The sequence below is a fragment of the Osmerus mordax genome, chromosome 25, assembly GCF_038355195.1.
Source record: "Osmerus mordax isolate fOsmMor3 chromosome 25, fOsmMor3.pri, whole genome shotgun sequence".
NCBI classification, from domain to species: Eukaryota; Metazoa; Chordata; class Actinopteri; order Osmeriformes; family Osmeridae; genus Osmerus; species Osmerus mordax.
In genome coordinates, this window is record NC_090074.1 from 2180927 (window position 1) to 2207006 (window position 26080).

Below are 26080 nucleotides of genomic sequence, written 5' to 3' on the forward strand. Positions count from 1 at the left end.
GGAACTAGACCGGGCGAGTGAGCTTTTTTCCATGCAGGGTTCATCGTGTGTGGAGAAGATGTTTTCATCGCTACAGTTTATGTGGTCCTGTAAAAACAGAATGATTCTGTTCCTCGCACCATTCATCCTCCTTCCACTGCCGTTACTCATCAGAACCACGGTAGGCAATGCGTTTCACATTTTATGTATACTTTGATGGAAAATATTGTCTTTACTGTTGGAAATTGCCCGTGGAAAATTGTGACACGTTTTTTAATTTGAGGTCTAGGCCTCAGTAAATCACTAAAGTCAACGTTCTGCGAAATTTCTCTTCAATCTGTGAATTTATTATAAGAAGTCCCACTTGACTCTTTTTGTGTCGGATTCCTCTCAATCTGTCAATAAAAAATATTATACATAAATATGAACATTTCCAACCGTTGATTTACATCTCTGTCAGTCTCTCAACGGACAAGAAGGTTGGGACCTTGCGTGACACGAGGTCGACACATTCCTCCAGCTCGCGCCAGGGGTTAAGACAACAAGGGGGATTCACAGGGTATTGTGCGCCACCAACTAAATGGTGTCATAACAACCATCCTCTCTCCTCTCACACTTCTCCCCCAAAACTCTCATTCCCCATCCCGCGATGAGAGGCCATGTTTTATGTATTGCTCCAAGAACCGTCCAAGCTTCTCAGAATATAAAGTTAACCTCACGCTGCGTGGTTGTCACCTGGGCAACAGGGTGTTCTGGATTCCCCCTGCAAAAGTCTTCTTCAGTTACCTCAGAAGGAGACGAGTAGGACTTTTACGTCCAAGACAAATAAAAGAGTTTAAACCCCGCTATGTGATCCATGTTTTGAGAGAAACGGTCTCAGGAAAGCTCCCCTGACAGCCTACCGTGCAGAAATACAGGAGGTCTGACTTGAGATACAACGAAAACTTGTAACTTTAACTTAACCCCAGGAGGAAAGTATGAATAATTAGACAAATATAAACGAGAGCATAGCTCAGGCGTGCAGTGCAGTAGAGCTGAGACAGAAGGCTCAGCATAGTTGATGAGTCTGAGAAACTGAACCTGGAGAAAGTTACAGTTGCATGCTGTCACTTAGTCACAGGTGTGTGTGTGTGTGTCTGTGTGTGTCTATGTGTGTGTGTGTGGTGCAGGAGGCAGGCTGTGCCTATGTGTGTGTGTGGTGCAGGAGGCAGGCTGTGCCTATGTGTGTGTGTGGTGCAGGAGGCAGTTGCATGCTGTCACTTAGTCACAGGTGTGTGTGTGTGTGTCTGTGTGTGTCTATGTGTGTGTGTGTGGTGCAGGAGGCAGGCTGTGCCTATGTGTGTGTGTGGTGCAGGAGGCAGGCTGTGCCTATGTGTGTGTGTGGTGCAGGAGGCAGTTGCATGCTGTCACTTAGTCACAGGTGTGTGTGTGTGTGTCTGTGTGTGTCTATGTGTGTGTGTGTGGTGCAGGAGGCAGGCTGTGCCTATGTGTGTGTGTGGTGCAGGAGGCAGGCTGTGCCTATGTGTGTGTGTGGTGCAGGAGGCAGTTGCATGCTGTCACTTAGTCACAGGTGTGTGTGTCTGTGTGTGTCTATGTGTGTGTGTGTGGTGCAGGAGGCAGGCTGTGCCTATGTGTGTGTGTGGTGCAGGAGGCAGGCTGTGTCTATGTGTGTGTGTGTGGTGCAGGAGGCAGGCTGTGCCTATGTGTGTGTGTGGTGCAGGAGGCAGGCTGTGCCTATGTGTGTGTGTGGTGCAGGAGGCAGTTGCATGCTGTCACTTAGTCACAGGTGTGTGTGTGTGTCTGTGTGTGTCTATGTGTGTGTGTGTGTGTGTGTGTGTCTATGTGTGTGTGTGTGTGTCTGTGTGTGTGTGTGTGGTGCAGGAGGCAGGCTGTGCCTATGTGATCATGTGTCTGTGTGTGTCTATGTGTGTGTGTGTGGTGCAGGAGGCAGGCTGTGCCTATGTGATCGCCCTCATGGCGGTGTACTGGTGTACGGAGGTGCTGCCACTGGCTGTGACCGCTCTGCTGCCCACCGTGCTGTTCCCCTTGCTGGGCATCATGGAGTCCAGAGAGGTACCTCCACCCTCTCTCTCTCTCTCTATTCCTGTCCATCTCCTTTCTGTCTCTCTCTCTCTCTTCCCCTCTACCTCTCCCCCTCTCTCTCTCCATTTCTCTCTTTCCCTTTCTCTCTGCCTTCTATTTCTCCCACTCTCTCTCTCTCTCTCTCTCTGTCTCTCTCCTCCCTCCCTCTCTCTCTCCCTCTCTCTCTCTCTCTCTCTCTCTCTCTCTCTCTCTCTCCTCCCTTTATCTCTCCCCCTCTCTCTCTCTCTCGTCCCTGTGTGTGTGTGTGTTCCCGTTGGGGTGTGTGATTGCTCCTGTGTGCCAGGTGTGCATGCAGTACCTGAAGGACACCAACATGCTGTTTGTGGGCGGTCTGATGGTGGCCGTAGCCGTGGAGACGTGGAACCTTCACAAGAGAATAGCCCTCAGGGTTCTTCTCGTCGTCGGGGTGCGTCCCGCCCTGTGAGTACGCACACCCGCCCTTTAATCCACAACAGGTCACGGTGTAGGCCGCCAAATTGGGATTATCGTTTTGTCGTTTGTCGCCATCTCTCGACCGACCTCGTCCCTCTCCCCTGTCCCAGGTTGATGCTGGGCTTCATGGGAGTGACGGCCTTCCTGTCCATGTGGATCAGCAACACGGCCACCACCGCCATGATGGTCCCCATCGTCCAGGCCGTGCTGGAGCAGCTCCGGAGCCCCCCCGCGGGCCAGCAGCATGGTACGGCCCAGAGGGATGATCACCTCACGGAGCCTTCCATCAACGGGTACTCTGAGGGGAAACCCATCAGCCTACAAGACATGGAGCCGGCGGATGGAGAGGGGCAGGTGGACAAGCCGGAGCCCCAGGATAAACCTCCGTCTGAAGGCCCAGCGGAGAAGCCCAACAATGGGCAGGGTGAGACTGCAACACCCCCTCCTCCATCCCACCCATTCACACAACACACAACCTCCATCCACACAACACACAACAACTCCCAGATCAGACAGTTACATTAGAGGAGAGAGGGCCGCCCACACAGTGAAGCCTAAAGCTCGCTGACATTCCGCCAGAACACAGTGTTCTCCCTGCCTTTACATTCCGTCAGATGGATGCTTTCAGATGGTAACCGAGTAACCATCCCATAATGAAAGACAGTCTGTTCAACTAACAGCTGGTGTCTGACTCCTTCTCATCCAGTGGTCGTCTCCATGGTGGAGGGGAGGAGGGAAGGAGGCGAGGAGGAAGAGGAGGAGGAGAGGATGAAGATGTGTAAGGCCCTGACGCTGTGTGTGTGTTACTCTGCCAGCATTGGGGGGACAGCGACCCTAACGGGCACCGGGCCCAACCTGGTGCTCGTAGGACAGATGAGTCAGTACGTATAGCACACACACACACACACACACACACACTACACCTTCATGACCAAACCTCCTCAGCTCTGACACAACCCTCCCGCCTCCACCCTCAGGCTCTTCCCCCAGAACGGGGACGTGATCAACTTTGCTTCCTGGTTCGTCTTCGCCTTCCCCCACCATGGTGCTCATGCTGGTCCTGGCCTGGTTCTGGCTCCAAGGCCTCTTCCTCGGTTTCAAGTGAGTGTTGCCAGGCTGAAACCCTACACGTGTCTGGGGACAGTCGGCCAGTAGGGGGTTGATACAGGGAGCCATTGAGGCGTGAGGATGCAGTGAAGCACAGCCTTTACAGGAAACGTCATGCGTTGAATTATTGATTCTGTTCCCATCTTGATTCAAAGGTCATTGCCCGAGCCAGGAGCTTGATAGTTGGGTGGAGCTAAAGAGCATTCTTGTGTTTGCATTTATTGCTTTGTCTCCGTGTCTCTATCTCTCTTCGCTCTCTTGTTCTCTCTATCTCTCTGAGTCTCCCTCTCTATCTTCCCCTGTCTCTCTCTCTCTCTTGTTCTCTCTATCTTTCTGAGTCTCTCTCTCTCCCCCTCTCTCTATCTCTCTCATTCTCTTTCTCTCCCTCCCTCTCTCCCTCCCTCTCCCTCCCTCTCTCTCTCCCTCCAGCCTGAGGCGTACGTGGGGCTGCGGGGCGGTGCGGACAGAGAAGGAGCGGGCGGCGTACTCGGTGATCCGCGAGGAGTACCGCCGGCTGGGGCCCATGTGCTACGGAGAGCTCAGTGTCCTGGCTCTCTTCCTCCTGCTGGTGGCGCTGTGGTTCACCAGAGACCCTCGCTTCGTGGACGGCTGGGCCACCCACCTGTTCAACGCCAAGGCTGAGTATGTATGCTCAGCACACACACGCGCACACACACGCCAAGACACGCCACGCCATTGGCACGCGTGCACACGCACAGACGCGCTGCATGCTAAGCACGCACAGGAACATACACACATGCATCGATACACGCACACATACATTTAGTCATTTAGCAGATGCTTTTATCCAGAGCGACTTACAGTAAGTACAGGGACATTCCCCCGTGGCAAGTAGGGTGAAGTGCCTTGCCTAAGGACACAACGTCCTTTATCACAGCCGGGAATCGAACTAGCAACCTTCTGAATAATAGCCTGATTCCCTAACAGCTCACCCATCTGACACACCATGTTACGAGAGATGCTTGCGTGTTGTGTCACGTGTGTGATCTGAGAAGACAGTTACCTCAGATGTCCTTAGACGTCCTTAGATGAAATGAACATCACAAACCTGACGGGACACGAAACACATTGAAAGACAAACAAGCGCTGACTAAACCGGTCAGGTGCAAAGGTTCATCCAAAAGAATTGTCTCTCTGAACCTGACACATTTAGGGGAACTCTTTCTCTCTCACATGTACATGTTGCAACTACATTTGTGTGACAAACCGATCGATGTTGCGCGTTGGTACATACACTGTGTTCTTTCTCATCAGCTGGTCCCATCGCTGTCGACAACTGTCAGACACACACACACACACACACACAGCACTGGAGGAAGCTGGAGTGAGGACTGTGTGTGTGTGTGTGGGGGGGGGGGGGTCAGGTGATTCAGTTCAAGTTCAAACAGTGACTGACGCGACAAAATGGGTATTTTCCTGGTTGAGTCACAGTAGGATGTGAAAATGTTGAGCTGCCTGTCAATGTCTGGCTCATCCCTCCCTCCCCTCCCCTCCCTCCCTCCCTCCCTCCCTCCCTCCCCTCTCTCCCTCCAGGTATGTCACTGACGCCACGGTGGCAATGTTCGTAGCCATGCTGCTGTTCGTCTTGCCCTCTGAACCCCCTCGTTTCCTCTTCTTCTGGAGGCCACAGAGTCCTGACAGCACAGGTCACACACACACACACACACACACACACACACACACAGACACCTACACACTGCCTCTCACACACAGTCATGTGACAGGTGTGTTGTCTCTGCAGGGCCCCAGTCCCAGAGCCCCATCCCGGCCCTGCTCACCTGGCAGGTGACCCAGAAGAAGATGCCCTGGAACATCGTGCTGCTTCTCGGGGGGGGGTTCGCCTTGGCCAAGGGCAGCGAGGTGTGTGTGTGTGGGGGGGTGGAGGAGAGAGAGGGGGGGGGGTTTGCCTGGGCCAAGGGCAGCAAGGTGTGTGTGGGTGGAGGGGGGGGCTTGTGTGGGAAATGTCGGGGGAATGTCCTTGAACTTACTGTAAGTAGCTCTGGATAAGAGCGTCTGCTAAATGACTAAATGTAAATGTCATGTGTTTTTAGGATCCGTAATATTGTGTACTGACCTTCTGTGCATGTGCCTGTGTATATATGTACGTGTGTGTATGTGTGTGTCCAGGTCTCTGGGCTGTCCCGGTGGCTGGGTGACCAGCTGACCCCTCTACACTTCATCCCTCCCTGGGCCATCGCCATCATTCTTTGCCTCCTCATCGCCGTCTTCACTGAATGTGCCAGCAACGTTGCCACGGCGACACTGTTCCTTCCCATCCTGGCGTCGATGGTAAACACACACACGCACACGCACACACACACACACACACAGTTCCATGATGCAGGTCAGTGTCCAGTTCCCGTTTCCCAGAACAGCAGGGATCAAAAGTGTGTGTGTGTGTGAGAGCAGCGGTCCGACCCTACCTACATTTACATTTACATTTAGTCATTTAGCAGACGCTCTTATCCAGAGCGACTTACAGTAAGTACAGGGACATTCCCCCGAGGCAAGTAGGGTGAAGTGCCTTGCCCAAGGACACAATGTCATCGGTCCTGGCGGGGAATCGAACCGGCAACCTTCAGATTACTAGCCCGATTCCCTAACCGCTCAGCCATCTGACTCCCCAGTGTCCAGTTCCCGTTTCCCAGAACAGCAGGGATCAATGAAGTGTGTGTGTGTGTGAGAGCAGCGGTCCGACCCTACCTGCACTCAGGTTTCCTTTTGATAGTGCTGGAATGTGGGCGTGAATAGACTCAGTCAATTCAGGACCAGGAGCCAGACTAACCACCACTGTGCCTCAGAGAAAGCAGAGAAGGAGAAAGGGAGAAGTGGAGAACGGGAACGACAGGTACAGAGATAAACCCTGTGAACGAGTGAAATCCCAGAGAGAGAGAGAACAGAGACAGAGAGAGATAGAGAGAGACTGAGAACTGCGGAGGGGGTGTTTACATTAACATGTCGAGTCTATACTGGATATCTGTACGTAGCCTGAGTCGTATCTTGTTCATTCTGAAATCTGTCAACCATTTATTCTCTCTCTCTCTCTCTCTCTCTCTCTCTCTCTCTCTCCCTCCCTCACACACACAATGCAAGTGTTCCTGTTTGAATACCTATGCCCTTGTTAGGCCACCCTTGTAGCGCACAAATACAAACAACATAGAACAATGTCTAAAAGACGTGGACTGTGTGTTGTGCTTCAGTCCCAGTCCATCAGAGTGAACCCTCTCTACGTAATGGTGCCCTGCACCCTCAGCGCCTCCTTCGCCTTCATGCTGCCGGTGGCCACGCCCCCTAACGCCATCGTCTTCTCCTACGGCTACCTGAAGGTGTCGGACATGGTGAGCGTCCGGCCTACCTGTGTCAGGTGACACTGGGCAACCGAACAACACTGTACGAACTTCGGATGTGTTTCGTTTCATCATCGTTTCTGTAGTCATTTTCGCTCCTCATCCCTCCCGATTTCCTTCCGCCTTCCCTCCTCATCCCCCCTCATCCCTCCATCCCACCCACCCTCCCTACATCCATCCCTCCCTCCCTCTCTCCACCCTGCCAGGCCAGGACAGGCCTGATGATGAACATCATTGGGATCCTCTGCATCACGCTGGCCATCAACAGCTGGGGCAGAATCATATTCGACCTGGACACCTTCCCTGCATGGGCCAACACCACCGCCGCTGCCATCAGCCTCGGGGGATGAGGAGGGAGGGTGAGGGGAGGGTGAGGGGAGGGGGGGTCTGGGGAGGTGAGGGGGGGTGAGGGGAGGGTGGGTGAGGGGAGGGTGGGTGGGTGAGGGGAGATGAGGGGGGGGTTAGGGGAGATGAGGGGGGGGTTAGGGGAGGGGGGGGTCTGGGGAGGTGAGGGGGGGTTAGGGGAGGGGGGGGTCTGGGGAGGTGAGGGGAGGGAGGGTGAGGGGGGGGGTTAGGGGAGGGGGGGTGGCTTGAGGGGAGGGGGGGGTAGGGGAGGGGGGGGTGGGTTGAGGGGAGGGGAGGGGAGGGGGGGTTAGGGGAGGGAGGCATGGAGGAGGGCCCTCAGAGGCTGGGTACTCCAGTCTAGACACTGAGGCATCTTCCACCTCCTCCTCCCAGCCTCTCCCAGACCAGTAGTACCTGTAGTAAGACATGACTGACCACCTCCTCCTCCCAGCCTCTCCCAGACCAGTAGTACCTGTAGTAAGACATGACTGACCACCTCCTCCTCCCAGCCTCTCCCAGACCAGTAGTACCTGTAGTAAGACATGACTGACCACCTTCTCCTGACAGCTAAAGGCCACATGGACTGACCTTACGGGTTTAGTGCAACCAAGTTGTTTCTGAGTGTTTTTTTTAAATACACTGTGAATTCATGCAGACACACACACACAAACACACAAACTTTTATAACCATGAACATGCAAAACTTAGCTGCTGTACTCTGACTGAAAATGGGGAAACCGAAAGGATATGGATGTTCATGTCGAAATACAAGTCATGTTTTAATTAATACGCATTATTGACAATGTGTCAGAGTGGAAATGATGATTTCCATATTTTAATGGAAATATAAAATTGAATAAAATCCCTTTTATATACATTTGTATAGTTATCTATGTAAATTGCTGATATTTGTAAATCTATTTTATTAGAGTTCTATTAGATAAGTTGTTTTTGTATGAAAAATGTCTGGATGTTCTTCATATAAAGCTTGACATTGTTTTAAAAACTGTTATAAAAACAATAAAATATTACCTTCAAGGTTGAACAGCAATCAGTTTGCCGATATTCTGTATTTTGTTAATGACAGCAAGTGACAGATACACACTTCTCTCTCATGGCAGCACGGTGGCAGAGAATTAGACTGCAGATTGAGATGCTGCGGGTTTCAAATTCCCCGGCATGCTTTTTTTGGGGAGAAAGAAAAGCGGTCTGCTAAATGAATACATTATTATCAAAACATCAACCCCATCTTCTTTAATTATTTCTAAATTCACAAAAGGAACTGGTCCAGTCTAAAGTGCTTAGTTGTTTACCTACCACACGCACACCGTTTCTCGGACCACTTCCATTCCCTACGTGTTACAGGTTAAAGTTCACAGAAAGCTTCAGGCGAGTAGAACAACTGTCAACTATTCACCTGACTCATCCCTGAGCAAAACAAGAGGGGAAAAGCCCTGGGCATTTCATTCAGTCAACCTGTTGGTCAGAAGAACAAATAGTTTATCTATTCATTTGAATTCACGTGGTGCAACCTTTTACTCTCAATCTGTTGCCTTTGAGTGACCCATGAGATTCCCAGTGCTGCAAACGTTCAACCATTTCTCACGCTGAGAAGTATAGACGATGCGCGTAGGCACACTGAGATTATAGTTGTCTCGAGTTATACCGAGTTAAGAAAACATCTCCAGCCAGCTAACCCCATGGCAGAGAAAAAGACGTTCCGGGGAAGTTCAGATCAAATATCTCACGTAAACACGATTTGCAGAAAGGTAAACTACAGAGCGTTAGTGATGTAAAAGTAACATTTGTTAAATGCTGCCCTCTTGTGTTTGACTAAGGGTCTTGCATGGGATTTAAATTGTCGGAAACTGAAGTAAAAAATTAAGGGGTTAGCGATTTACGGCAGATGTACTGTCTGTTATTTATCAGAACGCAAAGATTAACACAGACATTACAACATTTTGTTGACCAACTACCGAAAATATATTTATCGTTTCTATTTAATTAGCGAATGTACGTTTGCTCGGGAGCATCCAAAGACAATGGCAGGAGTAATGGAAACAGGTTTGACACTATTACATTTAGGTATCTAAACACATTACCGTAGCTAGCTGGTTAGCTCACAGCTAACGTGTTTACATGTTTACATTTTCAGATGAGCAGGCGAGAAACCGCTTTCAGTCAGAGCTGGAGTTCGTACAGTGTTTGGCCAACCCGAATTACTTGAATTGTGAGTCCATTCGTATTGAATACATTATTTGTAAAAACGGCAACACAAGAATAGGGGAGAGTGTGGTGATATGTGCCAGTTTTTTACTTAAAGTGACTTTAAAGCGAGGCCATGACAGTAATGCTTCCAACTAAAATATGTACATATATTTCAGGATGTGGTGCATCCCTGGGAACAGTCACTTTGGATCTGAAATATAGTATTTAAGAAATATAGCTTTCTGAAAAAAAGTGGTCTGGTGGTCCAACTTGCGGGGTAAGTTGTGCCTTTTAGAGAGAGTACGTTGAGGAACAAAGTTGAGTTCAAATGGAAAAAAATATTCAGAACAAAATGAAATTCAACTGAAGACCGAATTGACTGCAAGTCTCTTCACAGGTCTGGCACAACTTACCCCAGGCCCTTTGGCACAACTTACCCCAGGCCCTTTGGCACAACTTACCCCAGGCCCTTTGGCACAAATCGCCCCAATCCCACGTTTTTGTGTGCTTACCTCTCATGCAATGAGGCTCTCTTCTTTGCAGGATGAGTAAAATGACTGACTCTTCAAAAATGTGTGGTCACATGACCAAATCCTTCTATGGTTCCCTAGAAACGGGGTGGCACAACTTCCCTGCTGGCACAATCACCCCATTCTCCCCTATACATAATTGCGGTCACTATTGCAACTGTGTGTACATGCTTTTTTACTTTGTAACTCTCCAGTCCTAGCCCAGAGAGGCTATCTTCGAGAGAAGCCGTTTGTAAACTATCTGAAGTACTTACTTTACTGGAAGGAGCCGGAGTACGCAAAGTTCCTCAAGTAAGTGTCTGCAGGTCAAGAGGTTGCAAGTTCAAATACCCTCTCCCCCCTACACACACACACACACACACACCCACACACACGTGACTGTCAACCCTCTCTTGTTGTACGCTATATCAGTGATTCTCAAACCTTTTTTCGCACCCATATTTATCATATAAATACATATTTATTTTCATTATTTCCTCTCGTATTTTTCCATTTTGCACTTTCTCTCACGCAACCACTGATTTAAACACCATCTCTGTTTCTCTTGAACCACAGGTATCCCCACTGCCTGCACATGCTGGAGCTGCTGCAGTACGAACACTTCCGGAAGGAGCTGGTGAACGCCCAGTGTGCCAAGTTCATCGACGAGCAGCAGCTGCTACACTGGCAGCATTACTCCCGCAAGCGCACCCGCCTTCAGCAGGCCCTGGCAGAGCAGCAGCAGCAGCCGCCTCACGGCAACGCCACGGCCAAGTGAGGGGGTGTGAGGGAGGGAGTGTGTGTGAGAGAGAGTGTGTGTGAGAGAGTGTGAGAGAGAGTGTGAGAGAGAGTGTGAGAGACAGTGAGAGAGTGAGAGAGTTAGAGAGAGTTAGAGAGAGTTAGAGAGAGTTAGAGAGAGTTAGAGAGAGTTAGAGAGAGTTAGAGAGAGTGAGAGAGTGTGTGTGAGAGAGAGTGTGTGTGTGAGAGAGAGTGTGTGTGAGAGAGAGTGAGTGTGAGAGACAGTGAGAGAGTGAGTTAGAGTGAGTTAGAGTGAGTTAGAGAGAGTTAGAGAGTGTGAGAGAGTTTTTTTTTATGTAGAGGAATGTGATGTATCGCTACCATGTTTGTGTTAATGGCATTGTGTTATAAAATATCTTTTTTTCTGTAAAAAACTGACTTTGTGTTAGTACCTTATTTCGTACCTTGGTGCAATCATATGTTTGTAATTATTTTAGGACTATGGCTGATATGACAACCCCCTCCGACAAGTAAGATTTTTGCAAGCAAGCAACCATAATATATTTCACAGCGAGTACAAGAACTGCAAGAGATTATCTGTTATCATAATTACACAATTTTATGGCTTCAGTTGGTTCGGGTCAAAGAATAGTAAAGCTTTCTAGGAAACTGCTCACATGCACAAACACATAAAGTTCATTAGGTTACTGTAGTCTGGCACTGTACGTTACTACAGTAAGTTGCTGTAAATTAATAATATACCACATAGATAGGAAGGAGACCATTTTTGCATTTCCAGGATATTTTTTATGTTTGGATTCAACCAAAATTAACAACACATTACAGAGATACAGAGGGGGTTGGTTAAGTATAAATGTGACGGAAACTATGTACAGTTATAGAACGCTGCATAGAAACTGGTTGCCATGATAACAAACATGGTAGATCTACTTGTTTGTGGCAGAATCTGTTAACTGCCACTCCCTAAATATATTGTTCTCGTAAGATGAAAAGCAATGTTGCTTTTTGAACACCGGGATGTCTTACTCTTGTTCTGGGGTAGAAATCGGAAGGGGGTGTCGTGGGAGATTGATTATGGGGTGGCAAGGCAAAATAGAAGAAGGTGACCCCAGGTTAGGTTCTGGGGCCTAAAATGGCTGACTCCTAACTGCGTAGGTGAAAATCACTGCGCAGTTGATAAACTCTGCTTGAAACTGCTTTTCTCCAAACCAAGGAGAATGTCTGGTGGGGGACTCGAATTAGCAAAATGAAGTGTGGGAAAGAAAATGATAGTATGAGGAAAATAGACTGTTATTGCTCTAATTTTGTCCAAAGATATTTTGTCTTCGACTCCTGTTTCTACTACCTTCTATGGATGTCTTGATTTCCTCAACAGGGGAAATCTATGTAGAACATGCTGTACCCTTGGTTACATTTACAGAAAACAAAATCTGCCGTGCAGCCTACTAATCAGCTATAATGAATTCATAAGTATTCCAACATCACACCGACCTGTCACCTGCATCTTCCACGGGTCTTATTTTAAAGATTCCTTTCCCAGTCTTCTGGACTACCCAGCCCCCATCTAAAGGATCTGAAGCAACGGGTTGGCTGTATGGCTAATGAGTCAAGCCCATCGGGGTTACTAAGGGTGACCTCTTCATCCCCACCCTCTTCCCCCTGCGTACATAAACCACATTTCACGAGCTGGTGAGAGCCTCATTCAGTACATCTTAGACACCATTCATTTGTTTCTGTATGGTGTATCTGTAGTTTTCCGTTGCCTTAGATGCACACTTCTTGCTTGGACTTTGGCCTTTTTCCCTTTGGGAACTCATCATTAACCATGGAACAGAACACGTGTTATATACATAGGCTGTAAAGTTTCGTCAGTTATCCAAAAGCAAGACGTGACGTCACAAGTTGAGATGCAAAAGAGGATCAGACCATCAGCGTGCCTTTTCACTTTCAAACAAATAGGGAAAACTCTTAATTTAACAAATTATTCTTAATCTGGAAATAAAAATAAATAAATAAAAATACTTAATGTCCCCTTTATGACCCCGCTTTAGGAAATCACAGCAGTGTCCACATTATAAGGAAGAAAAAAATGACTATTATTAGTTTCCTTGACTGAAAATGTAAACATTTTAGGCCCATGTGTGATGGTGATACAAACGAACTATTTTGACGTATGCCTACACTCTAACTACAACCTACGGGTCCTTAGCAGGAATTATACTTAATCTCAGCACACTATCAAGAAAAAAAAGACACATTCAGAATGAACTCATGTGACCTAGAGGCGGGGCTTAAAGCGTCTACTCCCTTAAATATGGAGTTGTATCACTTAACCCTCAGATTCGAACCGCCGTAAAAGTTTAAAGTTCGTCTCATCCCATCTCTCTTTTTTGTTGCATCTCTTCAACGGAGAACGTACATCACAGGTAAATACATGTCTATTTGTGCAGCCCGTCGGAAGAATCTTAATCCGTTAACCAATTCCAGAAAGTCTTAAAAAGATTAAATAACAAAAGAAAATTACTTGGAATGAATGGAGCATTGTGGCCGACTAGAATACATATGAACCAGTATCGTGTAACAGTATACAGTAGTCTAAATTCCAAGACCTATTTCCAAAAAAGAAAATTGTTGTTGCTGTTAAAAACGATTTGCAATGAACTATTGTCGTCTTTACTACTCCACTTTAGCCTTATCGTGAGATGTTGGAATGTGCATTGGTAACAATAACATGATTAAGTGTCATGTTCATCGAATACATTGATGATGGGATGTAACATTTGATGTACTACATCAAATGTATCATTTTGGTAAGAACGGTAAGTTCCGATAACGGTTTCGTCTTTCACTTCATAATTTATTTGGGCCTGCAGAGGGCGCACGCGCCAATTGTGTATTAAATTGACAAAAGCAATTGGGGATTTTCCACAGCAATCAACTTCCATTAATGATTAAGTGACAAGCGGCAAACGACCCTGACCTTACGATGGTATCCCTAATGGGAAAGGCACATGTTTGCTTTTCCAGAGATAACTCATAGCTAGATGTGCTTCTCATTTATAAAGTATGTATTCATCAAACAGACCAAAGCTACACAGAACCTGCAGTTTAATGCTCTAACCACTAAGCTACACCCACCCCATGAGTACAGCTTAGTGGTTAGAGCCACTGAGCTCCCAGCCACATGGCTAGAACACCTCGAAAGATCAAAGTCTAGCTGAAGAATTTTAAAGGAGGAAGTAGTATGCCTTTAAGCCAATCAGGTCTCAACCCCGCGCTGGTCTGTCGTGGTGTCGTCCTGTAGAATGTGGCGTCTGCGCGTGGCGGTGGTGGGGGCGGGGGCGGCCGGCCTCTGTGCCGCCCGACACATCCTGTCCAGACCGGACATCTACGCCTCGCCCGTCGTCTACGAGCTCTCGAAGAACGTCGGGGGAACCTGGTTCTACGAGGAGCGTGTCGGTAGCTACGACAACGGGATACCCATACACAGCAGCATGTACAGAAACCTCAGGTACAGCAACCTCTCACTCTCTCTCTTTCTCTCTTTGCCTCTTTCTCTCTCTCTCTCTCTCTCTCTCTCTCTCTCTGCCTCTCTCTCCTTCTCTGTCTCTCTCTCTGCCTCTCTCTCCTTCTCTCTCTCTTTCTCTCTCTCTGCCTCTCTCTCTTTGTCTCTCTCTGCCTCTCTCTCTCTTTCTCTCTCTCTGCCTCTCTCTTTCTCTCTCTGCCCCTCTCTCTCTTTCTCTCTCTTTCTCTCTCTCTCTGTCTCTCTCTCTCTCTTTCTCTCTTTGCCTCTTTCTCTCTCTCTGCCTCTCTTTCTCTCTCTCTCTGCCTCTCTCTCTCTCTCTCTCTGACCTTGTTAAGTCTCTTGCCCCCTCTGTGGAGGATTGTTGTTCCCCTTCAGGACCAACCTTCCCAAAGAGGTGATGATGTTCCCCGACTTCCCCTTTGACCCCCAGCTCCCTTCCTTCCTGCCCCACAAGGAAGTTCATCGGTACCTGCAGAGCTACTGTGAGACCCACAGCATCACGCCCCACATCAAGGTAGGTACAGGCCACCTGGGGGGTGTCTGCAGACAAGGGGCCCACTGCAGGACTAAGCCATTAGGCATCCCTCCCTCCACTCTAGTTTAACACAGTGGTGCATGACGTCAGCCCCGTCGCCACGGAGACAGGGGAGTCGTCGGCCGGTACGAGGTGGACGGTGACGTCGCGTGACGGGTCGGGAGAGGAGACGACGGAGGCCTTCGACTCCGTCTTCATCTGTAACGGGTGAGATGACATCACGTCGGCGGTTTGTGTTTGCACTGTGTCCCGCGATGCTACGCTGTACAAATGAACTTCGATTTTAACACGTTGTTATAGGGTTAGTTTATCTACAACAGGGAAGTCAAACTTGAGGACACTTTGATGATGTACCCTGGCCTTTGACCTCTGACCCTTTCTGTTCCCTGAAGGCACTACTCTGACCCCCACTTCCCCTCCATTCCAGGGATGGAGCACTTTAAAGGTACGGACCGCTCTGCCCCCTCATCATCCTTTCTCTGCCTCTCTTACACTCTGACTGTGGTCCACTCTTTTGGCCCTTCCTGGCCGGCCGGCTGTCTATCATTAAGAGCGATGCTCCCTCCCTCTCCCTCCTTCTCTCTCGTCACTAGGCACAGTCATGCACAGTCATTCGTACCGTTACCCTGAGCCATTCTCTGGGAAGTCAGTCGTGGTTCTCGGCGCTGGAAACTCTGGAGTAGACATCTGTCAAGAGCTGGCAAGATCCGACGCCAAGGTGGGAATTCACACGCGCGCGCGCACACGCGAGCACACACACACATGTACAGACCTGTTACTAGTTCTCATTGCACTCTAGGTTTTTACAAAGCTTATTTTTTTACACGACTATGGGACAGGAACCAGAATAACAGGAATCGAATGAGGTCTAGTTAAAGTAATAACGTCCTCAGTTAGGAGCGCTCTTATTCAAAGCAGGGTGGGTATTCAAACCTGTGATCTGTAATCAAATCCTCTAACCACTGAGCTGTACCCATCCCCAAATAAAATTTTACTTTAACTTCATTTAGCAGCCGTTTTCATCCAAAGCGACAAATAGTCCAAACCGTACATTTACATTTAGTAATTTAGCAGACGCTCTTATCCAGGGCGACTTACAGTAAGTACAGGGATATTCCCCCCGAGGCAATCTGGGTGAAGTGCCTTACCAAAGGACTCAACGTCAATTTGCACGTCCGGGAAATCGAACCGGCAACCTTCTGATTTAATAGCCCGATTCCCTAACCGCTCAGCCATCTACAGACGAAGATCAAGTATCCGAAGTGCAAGAGTTTTAACAGTATTTCGGTGGTGAGAGTCCTGGAATGCGGTCTACCTCCTCCATTTTCTTCCCACCAGGTGATTCTGAGCCACGGGAAGCCCACCCTGCCCACCCTCTCCTCCATGGGGGTGGAGCAGGTGCCTCCCATGGTACGGGTCCTGGAGGATGGATCCTTCCAGTTCCAGGATGGCTCCGTGACCAAGGCCCAGGCTCTGATGCTCTGCACGGGCTACAACTTCACCTACCCCTTCCTCAACCCCACCAAGCTGGGCTTGAAGATCCAGGAACAGCTGGTGACCCCTCTGTACAAGTTCATGATGCCCCCGGCCTTCCCCTCGCTCTTCATCCTGGGCATCTGCAAGATCATTTGCCCCTTCCCCCACTTCCACTGTCAGGTCAGTGGGGGGCGCTGAGCCCTGGAAGGGTTTGGGAGAAGTGAAACATCTGAGAAAAAAACTAATAAAAGCAACAGTTGTTTATAGAAGCAAAATGTTGATTATTCATTATCCTGTAATAATATTATTCAAAATAACAACTATTAGTGGTACTACATGCACCTGTCCCTCCACCTCTCCCTCCATCTCTCTCCCTACATCTCTCCCCCCAGGTCCAGTATGCCCTGGGGGTGCTGGAAGGCTCGGTGCCCCTGCCGTCCCGCGCCGACATGGAGGCGGACGCCCAGAGAGAGATTGACAGGAAGGCAGAGATGGGGGTGCAGCTCAGGCACATGCTGAGGATGGAGAAGGACCAGTGGGGCTACTACCAGTCTCTGGCCCACACAGGGAAGTTCTCCCCTCCTCCTCCTGTCACGCAGAGCCTCTTCAACGAGGTGGTGAAGCAGAGGCAGATACACCCGCACAACTACAGGAGACTCAACTACCGGCTTGTCAGCGCCACCCAGTGGGAACAGATGGAAACGCAGACTACTTTGTGAGAATGAGGTGGTGGAGGAGGTGGTGGAGGAGGTTATTTAAGGAGGAGGAGAAGAGAGGAGGAGGAGCAGGAGGAGGTGGAAGAAGAGGGGGAGGAATTTAATAACGTGATGCCATTGTTCATGAGGGCAGAAGTTATTTTGTTGAAAATAAATCTAGATTTTTGTATTATCAGAAACTCAAGATCCTCTTGAGGAGGATTCCTGTAAGAATGTTAAAGGAAGTCATTACTATAGTTTTGTTACCAAGCATAAAAATAGCTTTCATCGTAGAAAGGAGTGGATTTTTTAAGTGAGGCATCCTTCTATTGAAAGAAAGACATGGCAGTACATGGTATTTTTGAGACTGTAGTAAGTTTCAAATTAGACAGTAAAATGAATGTATAGGTTTTATTCACAAAACAGACATTTCTATATCTGTGGCCCTAATTCACGGTAAATATTATTTTTTTACCCGTCAAGAGATGAATGGCTATAGTATAGTATGTTCGAATTGTTTTTTTCCTGTAACAAAACTTGTCACGTGCTAAAAGCTTTGTCTGAATGTTTAAAACCCGTACGTCAGCACAGAATAAGATAAGCAAACTCTACATTTTACAGATATTCTGAACATCAAAACAATGTTTTGTAACAAACACATTCAATAATCAAACTAACTGTGATCAGAAATATTACATGGATATTTGTAAAACCATAACGCTTACAATACTTCTAAACCTATTGGATACAGTAGTAGTACATAAGGCCCTATTGTTGTAATCAAACTGATGCCTGTCAATTAAACACGAGAACACTGCCCACAGCAGTCTGAAACCGATTTAAAGTTATTTTTTAATAAACGTTGTTTCTCCCCAAGTGCTGCACTGCCAAACTGTCACAGCATTTCTTTGTCCGTCTAAAGGATTCTCCCATCTGGCCATGGAAGTCCCAATGCATCAACCGTCATCTCCAAAAATTGTGAAATAGGACACCTAGGAGTCGTCTACATTCTTAACCCTTTCCTGTGTCCATTCTGTACATGTTTCCTGTTGGAAATACCACACTATTATTTATTTATAATAAAAGTCTAATGTAATCACAGTCAGACTGAAACTGAAGCAGGAAAGTTGTAGAGGTGGCGTACCATTGACTAGACGCTCTTGATTCAGCGGTCACAGGGTTTTTTCTCTTCATTTCATTACGCCGAAACTGAGGTTAAAAAGCGGTGGGAACGCTCTTAGGAAGAGGGGGATGGATTAAAGGGAAGGGGTAGCCTTCTGGAAACGGCAGGGTGTTTCCTCAACTTTATAGGAAGAGTTTAATCAAATATTAATAGACTTTAAGTAGGCTTCAACGCGGGTGGACCGCGAATCAACAGCACCCAGAACACAGAAAGCGAAAACGCAATGTCGGGAGCTGTGCATGGTTTGGAATAGGTAAGTAGCCTTGAAGTCACCCGCCCCCCCTTACATCTAACTTGTAAACAACATATAATCGATGCTTGTGTGATACGGATATTAAACATTGGAGATACTTTGTAGTTCGACCTTCACTCTACTTCCAGAGCAAGGCGCCTGCTTGACAAGAAATTCGAGCTCAGTTGTCTTGCTGCAAGTCTTGAAATAACATCCAAGTTTCTAATCTCAGTCTCAAACTGTGGCGTAGCCTCAGGAATTCAAGCAGAACAAAATAAACACAACCTTTTTATTATTGTATAAGCCTAGTGTATCACAGCTTCACATTCTCAAACACCTTGTAAAGAAAACCTGCATTGACATTAAACATGTATTTAGCATTTCCCAACGCTGAATAACTTTTTTAACCAAACATAACAGCCTGTCTTCCTCAACTACATTTTCAACATTGTTCCCCAGAGTGAGAGATGGAGGGGGAGACTGAGAAGGAGCCGGCAGAGGAGAAGGAGAGCGATGACACAGGACAGTCCGGCGAGGAAGAGGAAGGAGGGACACGGCATCACAAGACTTCTGAGTGTGCCCAACCGGACCAGGACCTACCCATAATGCACTGGGAGGACCTGAGCCTGAGGATCGCTGAGTTGGAGAAACAAGAGGAGGAGAGGAGGGAAAGGGCAAAGGTCAGGGTTCAACTGTGAAGGGGGGATGTATGTGTGTGTGTGTGTGTGTGGGGGGGGGGGGTATTTACGGTTGTGTCTCAGTTGTCTAAAGTGTTTTCTTTTGCTTGTTTGCACTCCTCTCACACTGCGAGAGGAAGTGTTCTGGTGCTGGGGGGGGGAGAGGAGACGATGTCCTGGACAGGACCCTCTTCAGACAGACTCGTGACATCCGGAGCAGAACCTCACGCTCCAACGAGTCACACTAACAACAAATTACATTTACATTACATTTAGTCATTTAGCAGACGCTCTTATCCAGAGCGACTTACAGTAAATACAGGGACATTCCCCCGAGGCAAGCAGGGTGAAGTGCCTTGCCCAAGGACACAACGTCAGTTTGCATGACCGGGAATCGAACTGGCAACCTTCGGATTACTAGCCCGATTCCCTCACCGCTCAGCCACCTGACTCCGCTAATGACAACGGTCGAGCCATCCAGCGAAGCTTCGGGTTGTAGTGGACAGCGTTTGGTCGCCGTGGGGATGCAGAGCTGGTCTGGGCGCAGATTGTGGGTCGGCGCGTGGGTAGGTCCCGAGGATGCTCTTGATGCAATCCAGAAACCTGGGGAAGTTCGTTCAGGGACAGCTACCTTCCGTTCTCATAGGAAGCAGGAGCGAAGTCTTTGGCAGTCAGGCAGCCCTCACGGATGACCAAATCTGGTTAACGTCCTTGAACACTTCGCGCTTGCTAAAAAGGGGTGCCTTCCCGGACTAAACCCCTTGCCCAGGCCCAAACACTCCTGACATATTCTCTACTTGGATTTCCGTTTTACACATCTTTCAGACAACGTCATAATCTCTCGCGGTGGGCCTCTGTCAGCGAGACTCTAGTTATTTACAACATGTCTGGTACCAGACGACAACATGAGCGAAACACCTCTCTGGAATGTTCCGTGAGACCTGAGTGTGTCTCCAGAACAGGACTGCGGAGTCCACTCTCCCCTCACCGCCACGTGTTCCCTAGCCATCCTTCTTTCCATCCTTCCACCCCTCCTTCAGAAGTTCTGTTTTTCTCTTCGCAGAGCGCGAGCGGGTCGGAGCTGCTGACGGGATCGGAGGGGAGGAAGGACGAGAGGCGGGGGGGCGCAAGGAGGCAGAGCGGGGAGGACGAGGTCGAGCCCAGAAGCTGTCGGGTCACCGTGATCACTTCTCGGTAGGCAGCGACGGGTACATTTCTTCTTTTTCCGGTCGCTTCTATCATGACTGTGGTGCGATTTATTGTCTTCATACCTGATTCTTTGCACAGGTTTACCCATCATAAAAACCTACAGCTGTGCTATATCAACAATAGTGAAAGTGATGAAGAGGAGGCAGGAACTTGTAAAGAGGTGAGTGTTCTTCGCCCCTGGATAGTTTGACTACAATAAACCCATTCATAAAATCCACAAAACCAATCACTCACTATGTTGTAACACAATGTATCCTGCCCAAATTCCACAGTCCTTGTATGGCCTTGTTAGTTAAACATTTAACACATACCCATGTTGCCCCATCCCTTTGTTGTGTTTCCTGTTTACTTCCTGTTTACTTCCTGGTTGCTTCATGTTTACCTCATGTTCATTTCCTGTTTTCCAGGGCTCTACAGGAGCAAGTAGCAACGGTTACCACCCTTCTGGCCTGAAGCAGGAAGTGAAGGTTGCACTGAGGGCGCTACGGGACAAGCTGTGGGCAGAACAGAAAGAGAAGGAGGTAGGTGATGGTATGAAAAAGAAGTAAAGTGTTTACAGAGATCGGAGACAAGGACAATTAGAGAATAATGTGTAAGGAGAGAAGGAGAAAGACAGAAAGATAACAGACTGTTGGATAGACTTAATCTATGATTTCATGTGTTGCCGGGTCTACCTGCATGCAACATTGTGTGTGTGTGTGTCTGTCAGCATCTCACCAGCTGTACCGCTGCAACCAGGAGGACGCACCTGGACCTCATTGACCTCCAGCTCTGCTCTCTCCAACACCTGCTCTCCCTCAGGGTGTCCCTCGGCCAGGAAGTACAGGGTCAGTTCACCCTCCTGGAACCACAGCTGTCGCTTTGCCATTCGTCACACTGTGGTTGTTGCGTCACGCTAAAGTTGTGATCCCGTAACATCCGTGTTGAGTTGGATATGATAGTACGTGGGATGTGTTGACTGTAGGTCGTGGGGGGAGGGTTGAAAATACACGCACACCCACAGAGATGCAAACACTCTCTCTCCCTTTCCCTTTACCCACTCCTCACACCTTACACATGCATGAATCATTGTCGGGGGGTCAGATGGCTGAGCGGTTAGGGAATCGGGTGACCAATCAGAAGGTTGCCGGTTCGATTCCTGGCCGTGATAATGACGTTTTGACCCTGGGCAAGGCACTTAACCCTACTTGCCTCTGGGAGAATGTCCCTGTACTTACTGTAAGTCGCTATGGATAAGAGCGTCTGCTAAAATGACTAAATGTAAATGTCTTCCTCAGCTTATTGTTGTCTTGCTGAGTCACTCACTGGAACTTGAATTCTCTACAAATGATACTGATACCTGTACTGTTACCCCCATGCCCCCCCCCCCCCCCCCCCCCCCCCCAGACCTGAGCTCAGAGCTGGTGTGCCACCTGCTGGAAAGGGACCAGCTAAGGACCAAACAAGACGCCATGCTCATGGATGTACAGGATCTGACATAACACCTCGCAAACAGGATGTGACATCAGAGCAGGATGTGACATCGCTGACGGACACAGGACGTTAGACAGAGCAGCAGGAGAGCATTGTGGGATCTCTGGGGGTCGACGGCTCGCTTTGCAGGGAGGTCCGTTTGAATCTGTTAGCGACTGTTGGAACAAACACTCCGAAGTGGGAACAATGACACGTTGAGAAGGATTACACAGGATTACGTCACGATATCTATATCGTAAAGAATATGGATAGTCTATCTGATCCTTTGTTAGTAGCATCGTTATCAAATGTATTGTAACAGAACGTACAGTATGTTTATTTGTACTCATGCACTTAACAATATGGAGTCATATTAGAGGGATGTTTTGAGCCACATGTGGTATGCTTAACATCTGTTCTGATTTGTCTGACACCTTCCAAGGAGCAGAAAGCCCTAGGAGAAGTCCATCGCTAAGTGAAAGCACTTTCATAAATATGACCACCCAGCTTTGAGTTGTATTACCTACAAACAAATAAGGGATGCTACTTTGTCCCCCTGTTTATTGTGTTTAAGTGTATAAGGGAATAGTCCACTCATAGTGTGTTAATAATGTAATACACACAAGCTAAGGGATTGCGAATTCGGGGTGAATGTCCAACAAATATTTTATGTCAATTCAAGGAAGGGAAGCCTTGAATCTGCCACTGAAAGGGAATCGTCCACTTGTGGTGTGGTACAGTAGTTAGTATCAGTTGTTAACCATTGAGATAATGATCTTGACATGTTTGTACCTGTTATTACCCACCTATGATGCTAGCGGAGGTTTTACGACCATAACTGCCATTTTTGTAGGAACTACCTGCTACTTCCTATAATGGCCTTACTATGCAGCCGTTCCATTTCAGCGAGGTCTCAGAAAATCACGCATATGAGAAAGGCATAAGCCTAAATTGAAGGATTGATAGCCATAGACATGAGTCCCTTTCCTATTGTCTTGAATTTAAAGGCCATTTTCATTTTTAATCTCTAAAGTATTGTTTTTTTCAGTATTGACTTTTTCTTACTAATTTTGCATTTAATAAACCGTAAATGGGTACTGTACGGCATGTTGTCTGCCCCACGTGTGTGTTAGTAGGACTGTAGGAAGTGTGTGTGTGTGTGAGAGAGAGAGCGAGAAGGGGAGAGAGGGAGCCCATACAAAAGTGTACCTTCGCTGACTTGCTCAGCACTAATGAATGAGAGGTCAATAACAGAGGATCAAGACAAACAGGGAGAGTGAAGGTTGAACAACAGTGCTCAGAAGAATTAAACATCAGCTTGGAGAGAGACCAAAAAGAGAGACAGTAAAGAGGTACATATTGTGAGGCAGTGACTAAAAGAGAAGTTAGTGCATGTTTCACAAACGGTAGTTCTGCTTTGTTGCGAGAGGGGATAAAATGACTGTTTAATATCATAGGAACATCAGGCTTTCTGAATACGACAAAGGAAAACAGCCTTTTATTACCAGAGAATCGGGTAAGTGGTTTTGTATTTCATCAAAATGTTCATGCAAATGTGCACAGGTTATTTCAAGTTTAGCTGAATTAAAGTAGTCAGAATAAAATAATTTATTTTGTTACAATATAATAATAGACAGCCTTGACTGTTATATGCACACAGATGGGAAAGATGAGTACTTTTCCAATACCCGTCAGTCTACGGTTGACAAAATATCACACGATACGCATGCAAAATGATCTCAAATTCGATTAATCTGTTCCAAGATGTAGTTAACCCAAGTCAATGCGACTGCACCAGGTTGTATTGGGTTTCCGTTCTGCAGTTCTGTCTGAATGAATGGATATCAATTATTTACAGAAGCAGTGAAGGTCAGAGAGAGGGGGCTTTGGGACCCAGGTTCAGGACGCTTTTAGCTGCAACACCCGGCAATCTAGAAATACACCCATCACCCGACACAGAGGTAAGAGATCCTGTCTGTTGATCTGACACTGTGTTGTCTGTGGGGACTGAATAAGGGGTGTCCGAAGACCCCACAGCTGGGGGAGACGAAACAGGAGATGGAGTTGCAGAACGCAAGCATTCCTGGGATGATCTTGCGCATAAACATACACGTTATTTTCCAGCGGGTTTAGCTTTAATTTATGACGTTTGGTGACTCACACGAGCATGCATGCATGCACAGACGCACACACGCATACATGTTAGTTCAGGATACACGGTAGCCTATAGGATGGAAAAACTATTAGCACAGTAAATGTACTGTAGCAGAGACGCTCCATGTTGGGTGAATTTTACAGAAAGGTTGAGCTATGGTCGAAGAAGTGGATCACTAACACAGCACATGGAACATGAATGAATGGGAGAGTTTCCGGAAGATTCTGTTACTGATTAAACGGCAAGCAGACCGAAAATTACTCTTGATCAGCAAAAAACTGCACATTCCCCAGCAGTGTTTTCCAACTAAAAAACTTGTTTTCTTTCTCCCGAACAGGACGTTCATCTCCAACCCAGACCCTCTGCAAACTTGGATGACACGCTGACAGGAAGACCGCACCTGGAGATCGGAGAAACTATGACAGGAACATAAGCCAGCAGGAACAGTCTCAGGTGTAAGGTGTGATGACAGAGGAACATGACTCGTTACGCAAGAAGGGAAAACATCCACCGAGCATGACGATAAGCCAGGCCTCCGACGCCACACCGCTGGGCCTAGCAAGGCCAGGCAATGCCAACTACACCTCCGCCTCCCCCTCCTCCAACACCTTCCCCTATCCCCCGCCCTCCCCCGCCTCCTGCAGCATCGACGAGTCCTACAAGTACGTCTTCCTCCCCGTCTGCTACTCTCTCACCTTCCTCTTCAGCCTGACGCTCAACTCCGTGGTCCTGCTGCGCTCCTGTCGGCGCCGCGGCGACTGTTGGCGCGGCAACGGAGGCTCCCGGCGCTGGAACACCTCTCTGATCTACATGGTGAACCTGGCAACCACGGACCTGATGTACGGCCTCTCCCTGCCCTTCCTGGTGGCCAGCTACATGATGAGGGACAACTGGGTGTTCGGGGACTTCATGTGCCGTCTGGTCCGCTTCCTGTTCTACTTCAACCTGTACTGCTCCATCTTCTTCCTCACCTGCATCTCCGTGCACCGCTACCTGGGCATCTGCCACCCCATGAGGACCATCACCCTGGAGAGCAAGCGGGCCGTGAAGGGGACCTGTGCCCTGGTCTGGATCATGGTGTTCATCCTCACCTGCCCCATCTTCAGGTTCGCCCAGACGGGGTTGGTGGTGAGGGCGGGCGGCGGGGAGGCTGGGGGGACGCCCGGCCCGGGGGAGAACGGCAGCGAGTCTAAGGAGGACGGCGGCGGGGGCGGGGATGGTTTGAACGAGGCTTACGTCAACTGCTGGGACGACGCCATCGATAAGGACTTTGCCGACTACGTCCCGTACGGGATCACGCTGCACCTCCTGGGGTTCTTCGTGCCTTTCGCCATCATCGCCTGGTGCTACTCCAGGGTAGTCAGGACGATCTTCCGGACGCTGAGCTCCGCTCCCGGCTCCCAGGAGGGCCGGGAGGAAGGAGGAGGAGGGGGAGGAGGAGACACAGAGGGAGCCCGAGAGAGGACTTCCGTCTCCATCTCCAGCTCGCAACACTTCCACTACATACGCAGGCGTCGCAAGTCCATCAAAACCATCATGACCATCACCTTCCTGTTCGCCCTGTGTTTCCTTCCCTTCCACGTGACGCGCACCCTCTTCCTGCTACTGCGACGGGGTCAGGTGGGGGGGTGCAAGACCATGAAGATGATCTCCATCTGCTACAAGGTGACCAGGCCGTTGGCCGCCTGCAACGCCTGGCTCAACGCTCTCCTCTACTTCCTGACCGGGGACCAGGGCGGTCCTTGCTGCTGGCCCGCGGACGGCGCCGGCAGCCGCCGCCACCGCAGCGCCACCCTGTGGCCTCTGAGGATACTGAAGAGGGAAGGGGTCGGGGAGGAGGAGGTGGTGGAGGTGGAGGAGGAGAAGAAGAAGGAAAGGCAGGTGCACGCGGAGTGTGAATCCAAGTCGTCCAGGATTATGTTTTGAAGGTGTTTTGTTTCTGGGGGGGTGGGGCGTGAGCATGAAAGCCATTTACTCAGAAGTTATTGATGTACATGTGTTTTCTTGGATGTCTATGTATGGGAGATGTTGCACTTTAATTGATTTGATTGAGATTAATTGAGTAAATACAGTTGTTGTTGTTGTTATAAAAGTGTACTACCCAATAAAGTTACCGAATTATCTATCTTG

The 26080-nt window shown here is 48.5% G+C and overlaps 5 protein-coding genes across 6 annotated transcripts; all 5 read left to right on the plus strand.

Moving 5' to 3' along the window:
- The first annotated feature begins 58 nt into the window (after positions 1-58).
- On the plus strand, positions 59-7339 carry LOC136933270 (Na(+)/citrate cotransporter-like). The gene is given in 14 exon segments (XM_067228588.1): positions 59-160; positions 1924-2052; positions 2366-2502; positions 2625-2868; positions 2920-2938; positions 3221-3395; positions 3492-3555; positions 3557-3615; positions 4051-4263; positions 5176-5288; positions 5384-5502; positions 5770-5931; positions 6843-6980; positions 7196-7339. Coding segments are annotated over 14 exon segments (1818 nt in total).
- A 1909-nt stretch (positions 7340-9248) lies between these two features.
- On the plus strand, positions 9249-11227 carry med31 (mediator complex subunit 31). 2 transcript variants are annotated; one of them, XM_067228736.1, is made up of 5 exons: positions 9249-9398; positions 9490-9564; positions 10267-10363; positions 10628-10851; positions 10890-11227. In XM_067228736.1, the coding sequence occupies exons 1-4, from the start codon at positions 9377-9379 to the stop codon at positions 10827-10829; spliced, it is 396 nt and encodes a 131-aa protein (XP_067084837.1). In that variant the 5' UTR covers positions 9249-9376; the 3' UTR covers positions 10830-10851; positions 10890-11227. The 2 variants fall into 2 exon arrangements, with proteins under 2 accessions (XP_067084837.1, XP_067084836.1); XM_067228735.1 differs by having other exon boundaries at positions 10628-11227.
- Positions 11228-13199: 1972 nt separating this feature from the next.
- On the plus strand, positions 13200-17918 carry LOC136933380 (uncharacterized). The gene is made up of 8 exons (XM_067228706.1): positions 13200-13236; positions 14115-14321; positions 14712-14850; positions 14936-15078; positions 15264-15316; positions 15465-15589; positions 16210-16527; positions 16740-17918. The coding sequence occupies exons 2-8, from the start codon at positions 14116-14118 to the stop codon at positions 17064-17066; spliced, it is 1311 nt and encodes a 436-aa protein (XP_067084807.1). The 5' UTR covers positions 13200-13236; position 14115; the 3' UTR covers positions 17067-17918.
- Positions 17919-18192: 274 nt separating this feature from the next.
- im:7136398 (schwannomin-interacting protein 1) lies at positions 18193-22902 on the plus strand. Its single transcript, XM_067228717.1, has 7 exons — positions 18193-18478; positions 18917-19137; positions 20198-20328; positions 20422-20503; positions 20751-20864; positions 21053-21170; positions 21730-22902. Exons 2-7 carry the CDS (start codon positions 18925-18927, stop codon positions 21822-21824), a joined length of 753 nt encoding a protein of 250 aa, XP_067084818.1. The 5' UTR covers positions 18193-18478; positions 18917-18924; the 3' UTR covers positions 21825-22902.
- A 1564-nt stretch (positions 22903-24466) lies between these two features.
- Positions 24467-25876, plus strand: LOC136933271 (P2Y purinoceptor 3). Its single transcript, XM_067228589.1, has one exon. It carries the CDS (start codon positions 24467-24469, stop codon positions 25874-25876), a length of 1410 nt encoding a protein of 469 aa, XP_067084690.1.
- The last annotated feature ends 204 nt before the right edge of the window (positions 25877-26080 follow it).

What these genes read in the sequence shown, in the direction of transcription:
- med31 (XM_067228735.1), top strand. Translation starts at nt 9,377, where the DNA reads ATGGCAGGAGTAATGGAAACAG. An exon ending in GGCAGGAGTAATGGAAACAG is followed by an intron (nt 9,399 to 9,489) that starts GTTTGACACTAT and finishes TTACATTTTCAG; the next exon opens with ATGAGCAGGCGAGAAACCGC. An exon ending in GAGTACGCAAAGTTCCTCAA is followed by an intron (nt 10,364 to 10,627) that starts GTAAGTGTCTGC and finishes CTTGAACCACAG; the next exon opens with GTATCCCCACTGCCTGCACA.
- im:7136398 (XM_067228717.1), top strand. Translation starts at nt 18,925, where the DNA reads ATGGAGGGGGAGACTGAGAAGGAGCCGGCAGAGGAGAAGGAGAGCGAT. An exon ending in AGAGGAGGGAAAGGGCAAAG is followed by an intron (nt 19,138 to 20,197) that starts GTCAGGGTTCAA and finishes TTCTCTTCGCAG; the next exon opens with AGCGCGAGCGGGTCGGAGCT. An exon ending in GTCACCGTGATCACTTCTCG is followed by an intron (nt 20,329 to 20,421) that starts GTAGGCAGCGAC and finishes TTCTTTGCACAG; the next exon opens with GTTTACCCATCATAAAAACC.
- LOC136933380 (XM_067228706.1), top strand. Translation starts at nt 14,116, where the DNA reads ATGTGGCGTCTGCGCGTGGCGGTGGTGGGGGCGGGGGCGGCCGGCCTC. An exon ending in GCATCACGCCCCACATCAAG is followed by an intron (nt 14,851 to 14,935) that starts GTAGGTACAGGC and finishes CCTCCACTCTAG; the next exon opens with TTTAACACAGTGGTGCATGA. An exon ending in AGGGATGGAGCACTTTAAAG is followed by an intron (nt 15,317 to 15,464) that starts GTACGGACCGCT and finishes TCTCGTCACTAG; the next exon opens with GCACAGTCATGCACAGTCAT.
- LOC136933271 (XM_067228589.1), top strand. Translation starts at nt 24,467, where the DNA reads ATGACGATAAGCCAGGCCTCCGACGCCACACCGCTGGGCCTAGCAAGG.